The sequence below is a fragment of the Trichechus manatus genome, unplaced genomic scaffold, assembly GCF_000243295.1.
Source record: "Trichechus manatus latirostris isolate Lorelei unplaced genomic scaffold, TriManLat1.0 scaffold00113, whole genome shotgun sequence".
In the NCBI taxonomy this organism is placed as follows: domain Eukaryota; kingdom Metazoa; phylum Chordata; class Mammalia; order Sirenia; family Trichechidae; genus Trichechus; species Trichechus manatus.
Genome location: NW_004444049.1, coordinates 3,642,707 through 3,658,932, shown reverse-complemented (window position 1 = coordinate 3,658,932; position 16,226 = coordinate 3,642,707). Strand labels below are relative to the sequence as shown.

Below are 16,226 nucleotides of genomic sequence, written 5' to 3'. Positions count from 1 at the left end.
CCCCGCCCCACCCTCCCCTCCCCGCGCCCCAGCACCGGCTGTGCCCAGCCTCTGACTACCATGCTCACCTCCCGCTGTTGCTGCAGCGACGCGTTCTTGGCCCAGCACCCGATACTCACCCTGGACCCCAACGTCACCGGCGTCTTCCTGGGACCCTACCCCTTCGGCATCGACCCCGTGAGTCCTGGCCGCTCACCCGTGGGTGGTGGCATCAGGAGCAGAGGAGGACCTGGGGACTCCTGACCCACCTCCCCACCTCTTTCCTCCTGCCTTCAGGGCTCTTCTGAGCACCTGCTGTATGCCAGGCCCTGTTGAGGCCCTGGAGACACAGGGGACAGGGACAGAGGCGCTCCCGCCTCTCTGGGCCCACTCTCTCTGCTGGGAGGAGCAGTCGCTCAAATAAGGAGATCGGCATAGAGAAGTGACATGTGCCCCATGTCAGGCCCTGTTCTAGACCCCGTATGTGGATTGATTTATATTTAATCCTTGTAACAACCGCATGGGGGGGTGGTGAGCATTGTTACCCCATTTTACAGATGAGGAAGCTGAGGCCCAAGGCCGCCCGTGGGGAGGCAGCAGAGCTGGGGTTTGGCCCGAGCTCTCACGGCTCCCTTCCGCTGCCCCTCAGTGGGCACTTACAGATTGTGCTGAAGGCTGTAAAGCATGAACAGGGTGATGAGTGACCCCCACCCCTGGGCTGGGGGCCCCCTGAGTCCTGCAGGACGGGTCCAGGAGTGACACCCGCCCCTCCTCTCCCAGATTTGGAGCCTGGCCGCCAACCACCTGAGCTTCCTCAACTCCTTTAAGATGAAGATGTCCATCATCCTGGGGGTCATCCACATGGCCTTCGGGGTGGTCCTTGGAGTCTTCAACCACGTGTGAGGGCCAGGGTACAGTGGGCGAGGGCGGTCTGGCCAGGCAGGGTGGACCCCGGTGACCCGCTTCCATCCTCCCGGCCCAGGCACTTTGGCCAGCGCCACCGGCTGCTGCTGGAGTTCCTGCCCCAGCTGACCTTCCTGCTGGGCCTCTTTGGCTACCTGGTCTTCATGGTTGTCTACAAGTGGCTGCGTGTCTCGGCCGCTGGCGCCGCCGAGGCCCCCAGCATCCTCATCCACTTCATCAACATGTTCCTCTTCTCCCGAAGTCCTACCAACCGGCCACTCTACTCTGGGCAGGTGGGCTGGGGCAGGGGAGCCAGCCTCACACTCACTCTTAGGCCCTGTGGTCAGTGGGCCACTCGGAGCTTCAGTATCCTCATCTGAGAAATGGGATTTAGGCAGAGGTCACAAGCTTCACGCAGACGGAGCCAAAGAGGCAACAGTGTACAGCTCCGAGCAGGGGTGACGCACAGAAGGTTCTAGAAGCCTGAGGTCTCCTCTCTGCAAACAAGATTCCTTAGGGAGTATGGCCCTGCTTAGTGAGGGGTTTGGGAGGTGGGGATGTAGCTCGGGAGTGGCCTCTGTACAAAGCCAGCTTCGTCCACAGTTATGGGGGCCACTCTGACTCACCCCTCTCTCTGTAGGAAGTGGTACAGTCCACACTGGTGGTCCTGGCCTTGGCCATGGTGCCCATCCTGCTGCTGGGCACGCCCTTGTACCTGCGCTGGCAGCACCGCCGCCACTCCCTGAGAAGGCCTTCCGGCCCACAGCTGGTAGGGACCCAGGGAGCAGGGGATGCTGTTTGGGAGGTAGGACCACTGTCAGGCGGTGCCACCCTGAGCCCCAGCTTCCAGGCTGCCCCCTGAAGTTGCTCTGGGAGGTGCTCGGCACCGGGTGGGAGGTGCTTAGCACCAGGTGGGCGGTACTTGGCACCGGGTGGGAGGTGCTTAGCACCAGGTGGGCGGTACTTGGCACCGGGTGGGAGGTGCTTAGCACCAGGTGGGCGGTACTTGGCACCGGGTGGGCGCCCTCGTGGCCCTGGGGTCACTGACGCTGCTCCCCTCACCCAGGACGAGGACAAGGCTGGGTTTATGGACTCACGGGACAGCGGTGCGTCTGTGAACAGCTGGGGATCTGATGAGGAGAAGGGGGGGCCCCCAGGGGACGAGGAGCAGGCCAAGGTGGGTGCGGTGCCTTCCTGAGTGGGGGTGGTTGGGGGGGCGACCTCTGGCCCCTTACCGCAGCCCGCCACTGCAGTTCGCCTTCTCCGAGGTGTTCATGCACCAGGCCATCCACACCATCGAGTTCTGCCTGGGCTGCATCTCCAACACCGCCTCCTACCTGCGCCTCTGGGCCCTGAGCCTGGCCCACGCCCGTGAGTGACCGGCAGGGGGCGGGGGCGGGGGCAGGTCCAGCCCTCCGGGCCTCGGGCCTCGGTGCACGCTCTGTCAAGGAGAGTGGGGGAGGTCCCCACAGCAGGCAGGGCGCAGGCAGCGCGGGGCTGGCAGCACCCTTCGCCCTTGGTGCCCATGCCCCCTCCCCCCGCAGAGCTGTCGGAAGTGCTGTGGACCATGGTGATGCGCACGGGCCTGGGCATGGGCAGCAGGGTGGGCGTGACGGCGGCCGTGCTGGTGCCGCTGTTTGCCGCCTTCGCCATGTTGACCGTGGCCATCCTGCTGGTGATGGAGGGACTCTCGGCCTTCCTGCATGCCCTGCGACTGCACTGGTGAGCGCCCGCGGCCGGCCGGGCGGGGTGGGAGGGAAGGGCTGGGGCTACCCCCTCACCACCCACTCCCGCTCACGCCCTCAGGGTGGAGTTCCAGAACAAGTTCTACTCGGGCACTGGCTACAAGCTGACTCCCTTCACCTTCGCTGTGGAGGACGAGTAGCGCCCACCCGCTGGCAGAACCCCCTACCCCTGCCCTTACCTCACGGAGGCCGAAAAGGAATAAAGAGAGGGGAGACTCAGGAACTGCGTTCTGGTCCTGTCTGGTCCCTGCGGGCTGGGGAGCGCTGGGTCTGGCGGTGGCTGGCAGAGCCAGGGGTGCAGGACGGAGGGCCCTGGGTTCTGGGCCGGCCCCTTTCCAGGCCTCTCTGGTTCCTTGGTCTGGGCCCCACAGTGGCCTGAGGTTCGAGTGAGGCTGTGGGCATGAGGATCTGGGCTCAGAGGTGGGAGTGGCCCTGGGGGTACATCTGAAACCCCCAAACTCGCGGGGCCCAGGCGGGCAGAACTAGGACTGAGAAGGGCTGTTTGCAGCCCATTCTAGCTCCAGATGAGCATGTGTCTTCCCAGGCAGGCAGGGGTGGGGGTGGGGAGTGATCCCTCCATTTGTGGAGGTGTGCAAACTGGCTGTAAGGATCTGCTTGGGATGCTCAGGGTGGAGGGTGGCTCCTGTTGTGAATCCAGCCAGTGTCCCCGGCCCTGGTGCTGAGCCCCAGGGGCCCAGGGTGCCTGAGGTGGAGGCCAGCTGGGTCACCGCGGCTGCCTGGCAGAGCTCCATCCGGGCGGTGGTGTCACACAGTGAAGGCCACGCTCCTTCATAGAGAAGGGTAGAGGCTTTCTCCTGCAGCAGGAGTCACCCAGGACCTGAGGGACAGAGGAGGGGCAGAGCTCAGACACCAGCCCCAGCCTCCTGGCACCCCAGACGGCCGTGTCTCCCTGCTCCCCTTGGCTGGGGCATGGGGGTGGGTCCCCACAGGTCCCTCTGGCCTGGGCCCCACCATGGCTGGGAGGCAGAGCACATGCTTCGCAGAGGCCTCGGTTTCTTGGCCAACGAGCTGCAAATGGTTCTTCCGGCTGGAGGCCCAGGACAGAGGCCACATGCCCTGGGCACAGTGAACCGGGGCCACCTGGTCTGCCGCTATGGCCCTCATCTGGCCGGCTGCTGGCAGGAGTCTGCCCCTGGGTCCTGGACTGCTGCTCAGAGTCTGAGGCCTGATGGGTTCCAGTGGTTCCGGCAGCAATTCCACACACCTGGCAGAGGCCTGGCTCGGAGCTGCTTCAGATTCACGGACATCAGTCCCTGGCTAGGACAGGAGTCACGGGCTCCAAACGCTTGGCCCCAGGCTGGGACTGAGGGCCATGGAGGGAAGAGGGACAGGATCTGATCTGCACTGAGCCCGAGCCCGCCGAGCCTCACAGCTTCCTGAGAGCTGGGCAGAGGGGAGCAGGCGTGTGCTGGGAGCTGTGGGGTGGTGGCGCAAAGATGAGTGTGGGGGAGGCAGGCGTGTGATCCCAGGTTGGCCCCACCCTGGCTTTGCCACATGGTCGGCTGACAGCACTGGCTGGAGTTCAGGTGCCCTGGGGACAGCATGTGCAAAGGCACTGGGGTGGACGCACAGGGGAGTGAGGTCATCAGGTAGATATGGGGTCACCTGCCTGTGGCTGGGCCAGGATTGGCCCTGGGAAGAGGCAGAGGCTTGAGCACTGTCAGCAGGGCCCCGGGCGGCCTAGGGGTGCAAAAGGTGGAGGCCTATACCCAGCCTTGCTGCAGGAGGCCAGCACCCACAGGGCCTGGTCAGTGACCGGGACCCGCCAAGTCCTGCTCACATGAGCTTCCGGTGTAACGCAGGAGCCGAGCAAGTGGCAGTTAGTGAAGGATATGAACCAGTGTCGGCTCGGGTGGGGTGAGCGGTGTCTGAGGAACGGCCTGTTCTAGGTAGGATAGCCGAGAGGCCTGAGGCAGTGGCTTCTGAGCTGATGTTGGAACAACAGGAGGGAGGCCATCGGGTGAAGACCTAGCATGGGGGTTTCAGAGGAAAGGGTCCAGCAGAGATGGCCAGCAAAGGGTCACAGGGTGGGCAGGGCCAGATCGGATGTTGGGGCCACGGGCCCGGGAAGGAGCTGGATCTTCGTTCTAAGTGAGAAGCTACTAGCGATTGTAAGCGTAAGTGTGGCTTTTATTTTTATTTTGCCGTTTGGATGGTAAAACACATTCCACCTGGTGGCAATTTTAAACGGATACAAGTGGGGGGGGTGAAGAGTCTCTCTCCTGCCCCAGCCGTTCAGTCTCCTCCCAAGCTGCAGCACCGCCCCCATCCCTTCTACCTCCTTCCAGAGATCCCTGCCCCGGGGAGACGCCGCCAGAGGGACGGTGTGGGTGGACTACTTGGGGACTCGGTGACAGTGGCCAGGGACAGACCGGCAGAGGGGTGCTAGGAGGGGGCTGGGAAGCCCCGAGGGCAGCCAGGAGTGCGATGGCCCAGAGAACCCCCACTTTGAGGGGGAGCCCCAGGCACACCGGCAGGCCAGGCCTGGAGAGCAGCTCCGAGCAGCGGGCTGGCGGCGGGGGAGGGACAGGAATTACCAGGAACTGTTTCTTGCTGAGATTCACGACACATCCAAGGGTTGAGTGTGAGGTCAGGCTTTTAATTCTTTTATTTTTTTGTGTAGTACGATCTCTGTGGTAGTAGAAATGTATGCACAAAAAACAATTCAAATAAAAGTTCAGAGTGAAAAAAAATCTAAGAGTTTATCCCAAAGGGGCATTTTACACATACGACTTCACCCATCTCCACCTACGTCTGCACACCACACACACCGCTGCTCCCAGGAGTGACCACGGAGGGCCAGGCCCAGGGTGCCCCCACCCCCAGCTGACCATGGCCTCCTCACTGGGAGCAGGGGCATCTAAGGACGCCTCCGGGGGTCCCTGGGCCGAGCCCTCCAGTGTCCCTCCAGCGACGAGCCCCAGGCTGAGTGGAGAGGAAGCAAGAAAGGCCACAGGAGCTGGAGCAAGCAGCCAGGTCGGGCAGGCGAGAGGAGACAGGCACGCGGCACGGCCCCACGCAGCCCTGACCTCCGTGGCCCAAGGCACAGCTGCCTGCCCCGGGGCTGGAGTTAACAGCACGTTCTTAGAGGAGGGCATGGCAAAGATTCTATCCACTTATGTCAGTTCAGCTGTATAGCAATATACAACAGCAGAGAACTACATTCATCCATTTGTAGACATAGCTCGCAACAGCTCCTGTGCAATTGGCTTTCTTGCGCATCAGCCATTTGGACCAAAGGGGTGAACCAGCAGCTTCCCGGGGAACCCGGCAGAGGACGCCCACAGCTGGACGCCGTCCTGGGATAAGGCCTCGGAGGGACTTCACAGTACGTCTGCGCTCATGCACGGTCCCTCGGAGTGAGTAGTGTCTACAACACATTGTTACTACAAAGAGCCTGGTCACAGTGTTTACCAGCACATCAATTCAGTTTTGGAAAAATCAACATTTAAAAAAAAAAAAAAACAGTACTCGCAGTAATACTGCTAACTCTTGCTTTTGCCGTATCTGACAGAAAGCTTTAAGCCCCCGGTATAAAATGCCTTCTCTAGATTAAGAGGATTGTGAGATGTTGCACTATTGCACTATTACACTAGATTTCTGCTTCCCGATCTCGTCTCAGAGTCCTAGTGAAATCGTAAACAAGATAGGAAATAATTGTTACTCAATTTTAATAGTCTTTAGTATCATATACATCTGGGCTCTGGAGTAAGCGAGACATCCGAGCCTTCTTGCCGCAGGCACAGCAGTCAGCACAGAGGAGCCCTGTCCGGCCACCTCCGCGCGGTGCAGTGGTGAGGGGCGCCAGGGGCGCCCCACGGTCACACCCCGAGCTTCCTCTTCTGGTCAAAATAGGCATCAAACCTTGCTTGGGCATATTCCTAGGAGACAGCAAATAACAAAGGCTCACCAAGGGCTCCTGCTTGCCCAGACCCTGCCCGTGTCCACCCCAGGGCCGACGGCAGGACCCAAGAGGGCCGACCGTACCGCCGGGCCACTCTGGAGCCCGGATTTCTCCAAAGACAAGGCCTTTTCATGCTGTCGGCACTGGGGGCCTTCACACCTCTACTGAAATGTACCTAGTTCACAGTCCCCTCGGCCAGTCCAGTCCTGCCAACTCAGACTTCTTGTCTAGACATTTGGCGTTTGTTATCGTTCATCATCTTGTTTACCCTGAACGCTGTAGGCATTGACTGACTGATGTAATACAGGTTCCCCTCTTAAAGCAACAGACCCCTGGGATGTCAGCAAGGCAAGGAAGAGGGCGGCACCTATTTCCCGGGATCACCTGCAGCATGAGTACTGAAACAAACACTGAGAGGTCCTTTGCATTCTCACACAAAGTTTAGAACGAGCTTTTCAATTTCTACAAAAAAGGAGAGGATTCTGATTGACACTGTGGAGAATCTACAGATCAGTTTGGGAAGAATGGACATTATAATATTGAGTCACCCAATCCACGCACCATGGTATAAAAAGCAAAACCTGTTGCCATCAAGTTGATCCCGACTCATAGCAGCCCTACAGGACAAAGGAGAAGTGCCCCATAGGGTCTCCAAGGCTGTAATCTTTACGGAAGCAGACTGCCACATCTTTCTCCCACGGAGTGGCTGGTGAGTTCGAACCACCAACCTTTAGGTTAGCAGCTGAGTGCTTAGCAACTGCACCACCAGGGATCCTTGAACATGGTCTCTCTCTCCATTTATTTAACTCTTTACCTTTAGAAACGTTTTGTAGTTTTCAGTGTACAAATCTTGCACATTAAACAAAAAACTACCCCCAAAATATCTCGTTTATTAAAGCCACTGTAAACAAAATTTTTTTCATTTTCTAAGTGTTTCTAGGATACAGAAATGCAGCTGTTTTTTGTGTTGATCTTGGATCCCATGACCTTTATAAACTCTCTCATTAAATAGCTTTTCTGTAGATTCTTTATGTTTTTTAACATACACGATCATTTCATTGTGAGTAACGGCAGTTTTTTCCTTCCTTTCTAGTATGTTTGCCTTTTTTTTTTCCTGCCTGGCTGCACTGGCTGGGACCTTGGGAGAGAAAGAGGGAGAGCAAACATCCTTGCTTTGTTCCCTATTTGGGGCAGGGGGTGAGAAAAACATTCAGTCTTTTACCGATAATTATGATATTAGCTTGCACATTTTTCATTCATGCCCTTTACGTGGCTAAGGAAGTTCCCATCTACTACTAGTTTGCTGCAATTTTTTAAATCATGAATGGGTGCTGGATTTTGCCAAACGCTTTCCCTGCATTCATATATGGTTCTTCTGCTTTACTGTGTTAATATGGCAAATTACACTGATTGCTTTTTTAAATGTTAAACTAACCTTGCATTCCTGGGACAAATGCCAACTGGTCATGATATATTATCCTTTTATATATATTAGCAAATTTAATTTGCTAATGTTTTGATGAGGATTTCTGTGTAATGTTCATGAAGGATATTGATGTGCAGTTTTTGGTATACAGGTAATGCTGGCTCATCAGTTGAGTAGGGTAATGTCCCTCGTCTTCTGTTTTCTAAAAGTTTGGTAGGACTGGAATTCTTTCTTCCTTAAGTGATGATATTTACCAGTGAAGTCATACAGACCTGCAGTTTACTCTGTAGGAAGGTTTTTGATTATGAATCTAATGTATTTAACATATGGCCATTTCTTACGTCAGTTCTGGTAATTTGTATCTTTCAAGGAGTTTGCTCATTTCATGTACCTTGTCAAATCTGCTGGCATAAAGCTGTTCGTAATATTCTCTTACCCTTTTAATGTCTATAGGATCTGTAGTGATGTTCTCTTTTTGATTCCCGACATTGCTAATTTGTATCTTCTTTTTTTTTCTTTTTTCCTTGCTTAATATAGCCAAGAAGTATAAATTTCATTATCTTTTCAAAGAACCAACTTTTGGTTTCATCGATTTTCTCTTTCATTTGTCCATTTTCTATTTCAGTGATTTCTGCTTACCTTTATTATATCAATTGTTCTATTTACTTTGGGATCACTTTGTTCTCCTTTTTTTAAGCCTTATAAGGTAGAACTTTGCTCACTGGTTGCAGAACTTTCTTCCTAACATGAACATTTAAAATTATGAACTTCTTTCTAAACATTGCTTTCGCTATGTTATGGATTGCACTGTGTTCTCCGAAAAATATATGTTGAATTCTTGGCCCTTATATCTGTGTGGATGTCATCCCAATTTGGAAATGGGGGTCCTTTTGTTGTGTTAATGAGGTCATACCAGTGTAGGGTAGATCCTAAACCTAATCATTGCTAGATAAGTTATAAAAAGACCAGAAGAGACAGAGACACACGGGGGAAAACAGGTGCCACGTGAGGATCCTCTATAAGCCAAGGATCGCCAAGGAACCAAGGAACACCCAGGGCTACTAACAAGAAAGGACTCGACACAGCCAAGACCCTAATTTAGACTTTTAGCCTCCAGAACTGTGAGAAAATAGATTCTGTTCTTTAAAGCCACCACTTGTGGAATTTGTGTTACAGCAGCACTAGATAACTAAGGCAGGCTACATTCCACAAATTCTGATATGCTATGTGTTCTCATAATTCAGCCCAAAACATTCTATTTTCAATTTCTTCTTTGACCTAGAGTTTATTTAGAAGTATACTGTTTAATTTCCAAATAAATGGGGATTTTCTGGATCACTTTTTTGTTATAATTTCCACTTAAATTCCAGTGTGGTCAGAGAACGTGCTCTCTTTTATTTCTATCAAGTTTACTGACACCTGTTTAATCGCCCAGCATAGCGTCTATCTTGATGAATGTTCCGTGTTCCCTTGTAAAGATTATATATTCTACAATCGTTGGGCAGAATGTTCAATAAATGTTCATTAGGTCAAGTTGGTCGATACAGTTGTTCAGGTCTTCCATTATCCTTACTGGGTTTGTGTTTACTTTCGCTATCCATTAGAGAGAGAGCGGCGTTGAAATCTCCTACTATAATTATGAATTTGATGATCTTTCAGTTTTGTCAGTTTTTGCTTCGTGTCTTTTAAAGACAGGTGCATACATATTTAGGATTTTTTATGCCTTCTTGATGAAGCCATCCCTTTACTATTATGAAATATCCTACTATATCTCTGGTAATATTCCTTGTTCTAAAGTCTACTTTGTCTTAAGAGTATCATTTGACCATGACTCCAAATCTGCTTTCAAAATCCAAATTTCTCCTTCTTTCTTTGCTTAATAGCATTTTTGCATTATCAAACCTTCTGACTGGAAGTAGAAATCATCCTAATATAAAACTGCGGAGGATAAAACGAACTACTCATTTCCCACCTGTCCCAAAGAAAGGTAGCTGCTAGACTAGAATTTTGTGTCCATCCCCCCACTCCAGGAGACACCCCACCTACACTCATTACAGAGCAATAGGAAAGGTTTATCCAAAGGTCAAAAATAGTGTCTTTCTACATCAAGGACAGTTCTCAAGGTTAGGATAAAATTATAGCCTAGGTTACAAATTTGCCTACATCAAACGGGGCATCTAATTCATAAGTATCAGCTTCCAACTCCACACTGGACAATATAGGCTAAAGAATGGAGTGGTAATCAATGAATAAAACACTTTGCAGCAGCAGGCAGGGACCACCTACACTCCTTCATTAGTGTCCCTTGTGCCAGAAGGACTGAGGTCAGGGCTGGACCTCAGGGTCAGGACCATACAGCACTTGTCTGAAGCAGGGAAGGCAGGTCCTGCTGGCTCTGGGTGAGGGCGCCTCTAGAGAACACAGCATCAGTGAGGTGCTAACATCACGAGCCTTCCTCCCACAGCTTTCCAGGGCTGAGCTACCCTGTCCTGGCTTTGGGCATTGGGGCCACCAGGTCACCATGTTAGGTACTTGGGGGTAACGGTAACCCTCTGTAAGGAACAGTTGTTTATTGCCAAGCATTCGAATGCACTGTAGCATTTTCCCCTGGGAGCAGAAGAGAAACCATCCCCCCAAACATACCATGTACCCAAATTCAATAGATGAAATCTTGGCCTGTATGATGGACCAAAGTCCCCAGAAGAAATGGGACGCGAGGGCGAACCTGCAATGACAAAGGCAAGAGTCACACGTGAGGTATGTGACACTGGTTACAGGACTGATGAAGTAGGTTCACGCTTGACGGGCACTTTAACTCATCTGGACGCAAAATCTTGTCTCTCTTGGTAAAGTCAGTGGAGCTATATTCTCTTCTCCCCCCACCTCTAGCCAGTGACAGGTGGACTTGCAGGTGTGAACACACCCAGCTGCCTTCCCATGCACACAGAACCACATTCCCAGGATTCAGAGGAAGCCCCCTATGGCCAGCCGGTGAAGTCTTGGGCTACGCACAGGGATAGAAACAATCTTTGCTACCAACAGCACACAGCATCACATCTCTTAGAACATATTATGCAACCAGCATGAGGGGAGGAAGCAGGCCCGACTGCTGCCTTTCCTAAGAGGCGGGAATGAAGCGCTTACTCCCTGGCTAGAGACATCTCCCTGAGTCCCATCCTCATCCCATGCCCACTTCCTCTCCCACAGAAATGAAGCAGAGGAGTTAGAAGCTGGAGCTACACCATCACCTACAGGCCGCACAAGCCCCTCTCTGTCACTGACAGTCCCAGTTCTACTCAAAACAATACGTTTGGGGTTCCTTCAATTAAACAAAACTCTAATTTCAGAACGATTGCTTTAGTAGCCTCACCAAACCCTCATCTTCCAGTTTTTCTTGCTGTCCCAGGAACTCCAGCTCCCCGGCCTCTCACTAGAGTCCCTTGTGCCACCCTTCCTGTCTTGGTTCTCCTCCACCTCCATTTGTCGACTTCCACCCATTCAAGAAACAGAAAGAAGACCTACACTCAGGTGGAGCCTAGGGAGGCGACGGTGGCAGCGTGCTCAGCGAGAGGGTGTGAACACTGTCGGGGACCGTGAACAGTCTACCGGGGTGGGGACAGAACAAACAAGGTGGGCCGAAGTTACTTAAACCACCAGTTTACTGGATAACCTCATAGGAGGCCCAGATGAACAGAGTAACCCATGGCACTCGACTGAAGAGATGGGTGTGAACAAACAGTGGATTTTATTTTCTACACTCTGCAGAACCTGCAGGTCTCTGAGGCTGTGCTTTGGGAAATCAAAGCACTATGCTGGAGGTCAGAAGACAGTCAAGAAGGCAAGACTTAAAACCAGTACACAAAAGTTTCAATCATTTCCCAGGAGGCGTCAGCGCGTGTTAGATGGTGCGCACCGCTCCACGGGCATCTGCCAAGAACGCAGTGATGCGAGTTCACAGGTCTGTGCGGCAGAGCCTTCGTATATGCGAGTCTTTAGGTACAAATCAGAGTTTGCAACTCAGCCAAGCAGCATGACCTACTTGTACACAAAACCTGTTCTCCTTAGCGCTGTATACTGAACCTGGAAGGCTCTGAACAATCTCGGCCACCGTGGAGAAGTACCACATTTTCTACTTTTGACAAAGTACAAGTCCTAGAGATTGATGGTTATGAAGAAGCTCCCAAAATATTCATAATTTCAAGTAGGCACCCCAGATATCTTCTATGTACAGGTAAGTTAGGAGCCCTGGTAGCACAGTGGTTAAGAGCTCAGCTGCTAACCAAAAGGTTGGCAGTTCGAATCCACCAGGCACTCCTTGGAAACCGTATGGGGCAGTTCTATTCTGTCCTATAGGGTCCCTATGAGTTGGAATCAACTCCACAGTAACGGGCTGTTGTTGTTTTTTTTTGTTTTTGGTTTAGAGGTAAGCTATCTTTACAAATCAAAAAAAGGAAACAATTACCTGTTGACTTCAAGCAACATTTCTTCTTCTATAATGGACTTTTCTTCATGACTGAGGTTTTTAAATTCATTCTGGAATGCAGCCAAGTAATGGGAAATAAAGTGGAGCTTAAAAAAAAAAAAAAGAAAAAGTAATCGTGTTAGGCTCAATGCTGGTCCCAAATAGATTCTATCAATAGCTGCCACGAAGCTCCCACACCCGTGACCTCTCAGGATCACCGAGAGAAAGCATGGGTAAGACTGGCGGGGGCTGCTGCTGCTGCCATCCCAGATGCAGGCATCCAAGCTCCCCTAAGCTAGCAGCAGGCACCATTTCATGGTCTCTACTAGGGCCAGGGGACAGGCAGAAAGGCTGGTGGACCTAATGTGGTATTGTTGGCAAGATAGTTACAGGAAACTAAGTATACTAATTCTGTAGAGAAAGTAATTCGTGTAGAATAATCTTTCTCATCTAATCTGCACGTGTGATTTTTGCTGGCTGAGCTCAGAGGAGGGCAAGCCTACACCACGCTTTTCCCAGACTGGCTGGTGTTCCAGGTGGAGCTGCCACAACTGTGCCCATCCTGAGGCTTCGGGTCCCTGGTGTTTGTCAGTGTGGGAGCAGGACCACACAACGTGAGGGTTCCTTCCAGCTCTGAGATGCCATGATTTACACACTGATGTGGGGTTAATAAACTGGCAACGTTTAATTCCGGTTTGCAGAAGAGATGGTTTACCTACGGCCCTACCAGGTCCCACCTGCAGTCCACATATGAATGACTATTAATGAGAGCCCCTGTGCTGGAATACTGTATACTGTACCAAAAGGCAGTCAAACACAGTGAATAAACAAATATCGGTCAGTTAATTTTCCCTGTGAGAACCTCATCAATTAGTTACCTAGCTGGAGGCCCATGGTTCTCCTCTACCACCTTTCCCACTATCTCCTCCTTAACCCCCTTTCTAAAGCTGGCTTTCATACACTCAAGTTCAAGCACTGTCCTGGGCAGGGCCCTGGACGAGGCTACATCCTGAAGTGAACCGGGCATAGAAAGATGACGACTAATGCCTATTAAATTCTGTATCTTCCAAGCATTTGTTTTTTGCCTATTAACTCACGCAGTCCTCACAACAACAAAACAATGTTTGCGTGAGGAAACAGAAGCACAGAACATTCAGCAGGTGGCACAGCCAGCAGTGGCAGGTCTGGGGTTCCAATCTAGGCAAACCAGTTTTAGAGCCCATGCTCTGAACCACGACACTACATGGTTTATTTCTGGGAAACACTAAATGCTGAAATCAGCAAACAAAGAGACAGAAAGCTCGAATAGATCAATATCTTAATGAAATGATCACAAGGACCCTTTCTCCAAAAAGGTTCTAAGCCCAGACTGTTTTACAGGCAAGATCTACCAAACTTTCAAAGAACAGATAATCTTCATCTTATATACATTTGTTCCAGAAAATAAAAAGGGAGAGAGCTGCCCAGTTCATTTGATGAGACTAGTATGATTTTTTATTCCAAATGCAGATACAAGCAATAATTTTAAAAAAGAACATTACAGGCCCATTTCATACATGAACAAAGACATAGAACTCTTCAACTGTCACCTAACTGGACCCAGCAGAGAATTACAAAATAACACAACTCATTTAAATAGAGTTTATCTCAGGAATTCAAGGATGGTTTAACAGTCTAAAATATCTCATTAATGGATTAAAAGAAAGAAAAACACGAGGTTACCTCCACAGATACAGAAACGGTATTTGATAAAGAGCAACATCTGTATGATTTTTAAAACCTTCCAGAAAACAGAAATAGAAGGGAACTTACTTAAATTTACATTGCTGTACAGTTTTTAGCAGTTATAAAATTCTGTCTTTCATTATAATGAAATCTGTCTTCTTATTGAAAATCTCTCCTTACTGGTTTGAGAGTTCTGACCTTTATCTAGAGCTATCTCAGTTTCTAGAAATTCTAATTTCTCTTCCAACCAGCTGCTGTTGATTCTGACTCATGGCAACCCCATGTGTGTCAGAGTAGAACTATGTTCCACGGGGTTTTCAATGACTAATTTTTCAGGAGTAGATCACCAGGCCTTTCTTCTGAGACACCGCCGGGTAGAACTGAACCTCCAACCTCTTGGTTACAGCTGAGCATGCTCACCATTTGCACCACCCACTGCTCCCTACCCTCTCCTCAGCACAGCGACAGTTCAAACACCTAAAGACGGCCACTGTGCTCTCTCCTCCCAGGCTGAGCAGCCCCACCTTCCCTCACTCTCCCTTCTCACACAGCACGGCCCTGAGGTCCAGAACCATCCAGGCCACGTGGCTTTGGGCACCCTAAAATCCATCACAGCCGGCCTTTGAAGAAGTGGTGGTTTCTGGCCCCACAGCAACTCTGCATTTGAACGGCATCCCTACTGGGCCACCTACTGAAGGCTCCTATCATAGTGCCTGGCCCAGAGTGGGTGCTGCATGAATTACAGGAGCACCTAAATGCACCCCTGCCCTTATCATCCTTGACCTCTGTGTGAAACGCTTCTGACCATCAAGGGGGGGTCCAGGGGAGAGGTCATGCAGCAGGGGGGGTCACTGAGGGCAAGGAGAGCTGCTGCCGTGGACATGCTCAGAGGCAGGCTCGGTGCCCAGAAGGCAATTCCCACAAGAAATGAATCTCCACATGATCACTGGGCTCCCACACTGAGGGACAGAAAGCGGAATCGCCAACACCACAGACATTTCATTTCCTCCAGTAACAGATCGTGGTGCCCAGAGCATTACTTCTCTCTGCATGGCATGAAATGAACAGAGGAAGGTCAGTGACCTCCAAAGAGAAGGCCAGGAAGCAGATGAGAGGCTGGGCTTTCTGGAAAAAAACTAGACAGAACTACAAAGAAAGCTTTGCCCCTCCCTGACTGAATACAGCTCTCTCTGGCACAGAGGTAAAAAGCTGGGCTCAAATGGCCAAGTTTGCTTCTGCATTTAACAGAAAAAATAACATTCAAAACAAAAGAGTTTGCTTCACCATGTCACACATTAAAAAAGGGCATCTCTGTAATCTTTAACCCTAAAACCATAACCCAAAAATATCCCCTGAACCATGGTCTCGGGGAACATCTAGCTCAATTGGCATAACACAGTTTATAAAGACACTGCCCTACATTCTACTTTGGTGAGTAGCGTCCAGGGTCTTAAAAGCCTGTGAGTAGCCACCTAAGATACTCCACTGGTCTCACCCCTTTCGGGAGCAAGGGAGAATGAAGAGAACAGGATATAAGGAAAAGATTAGTCCAAAGGACTAATGGACCACAGCTACCAAGGCCTCCACTAGACTGAGTCCAGTACAGCTAGATGGTGCCCGGCTACCACCACTCACTGCTCTGACTGGGAACACAACAGAGGGTTCTGGACAGAGCTGGAGAAGGATGTAGAGCATAATTCTAACTCACAAAGACCAGATTTACCGGCCTGACAGAGACTGGAGAAACCCCTAGAGTATGGCCCCCAGACACTCTTTTAGTTCAGTGGTGAAGTCACTTCCGAGGTTCACCGTTCGGCCAGGGATTTGACGGCCCCATTAAACAAAACAGGACTAATGAGGCACAGCAGTCCAGGGACAAGCACTAGAAGGCAGAAGGGGACAGGAAAGCTGGTGATAGGGAACCCAAGGTTGAGTAAGGACAGTTGACATGTAGTGGGGTTCTTAACCATTGTCATAGGGCAATATGTGTACTAACTGTTTAATTAAAGAAACTATTTTGTTCTGTAAACCTTCATCTAAAGTGAGAATAGCAGCACAACT

General features: G+C 51.2%; 2 protein-coding genes across 5 annotated transcripts in view; one reads left to right on the top strand and one right to left on the bottom strand.

Annotated features, from left to right (window-relative positions):
- TCIRG1 (T cell immune regulator 1, ATPase H+ transporting V0 subunit a3) overlaps positions 1-2,833 on the top strand; it is a 14,312-nt gene extending 11,479 nt beyond the window's left edge. Inside the window, exons 13-20 of the mRNA XM_004383645.2 lie at positions 87-177; positions 760-878; positions 962-1,175; positions 1,523-1,651; positions 1,949-2,059; positions 2,136-2,253; positions 2,427-2,604; positions 2,689-2,833. Of these exons, the coding sequence (XP_004383702.1) occupies positions 87-177; positions 760-878; positions 962-1,175; positions 1,523-1,651; positions 1,949-2,059; positions 2,136-2,253; positions 2,427-2,604; positions 2,689-2,767 (1,039 nt within the window). The 3' untranslated portion in view covers positions 2,768-2,833. The remainder of the gene's footprint in view (positions 1-86; positions 178-759; positions 879-961; positions 1,176-1,522; positions 1,652-1,948; positions 2,060-2,135; positions 2,254-2,426; positions 2,605-2,688) is intronic.
- A 2,347-nt stretch (positions 2,834-5,180) lies between these two features.
- The window catches only part of CHKA (choline kinase alpha), a 37,970-nt gene continuing 26,924 nt past the window's right edge, over positions 5,181-16,226 (bottom strand). For all 4 annotated transcript variants that reach the window (XM_023738151.1, XM_023738149.1, XM_023738150.1 and 1 more), the window contains 3 exons: positions 12,441-12,547; positions 10,622-10,703; positions 5,181-6,529 (listed from right to left, as the gene is read on the bottom strand). In XM_023738151.1, the coding sequence (XP_023593919.1) occupies positions 6,470-6,529; positions 10,622-10,703; positions 12,441-12,547 (249 nt within the window). In that variant the 3' untranslated portion in view covers positions 5,181-6,469. The remainder of the gene's footprint in view (positions 6,530-10,621; positions 10,704-12,440; positions 12,548-16,226) is intronic.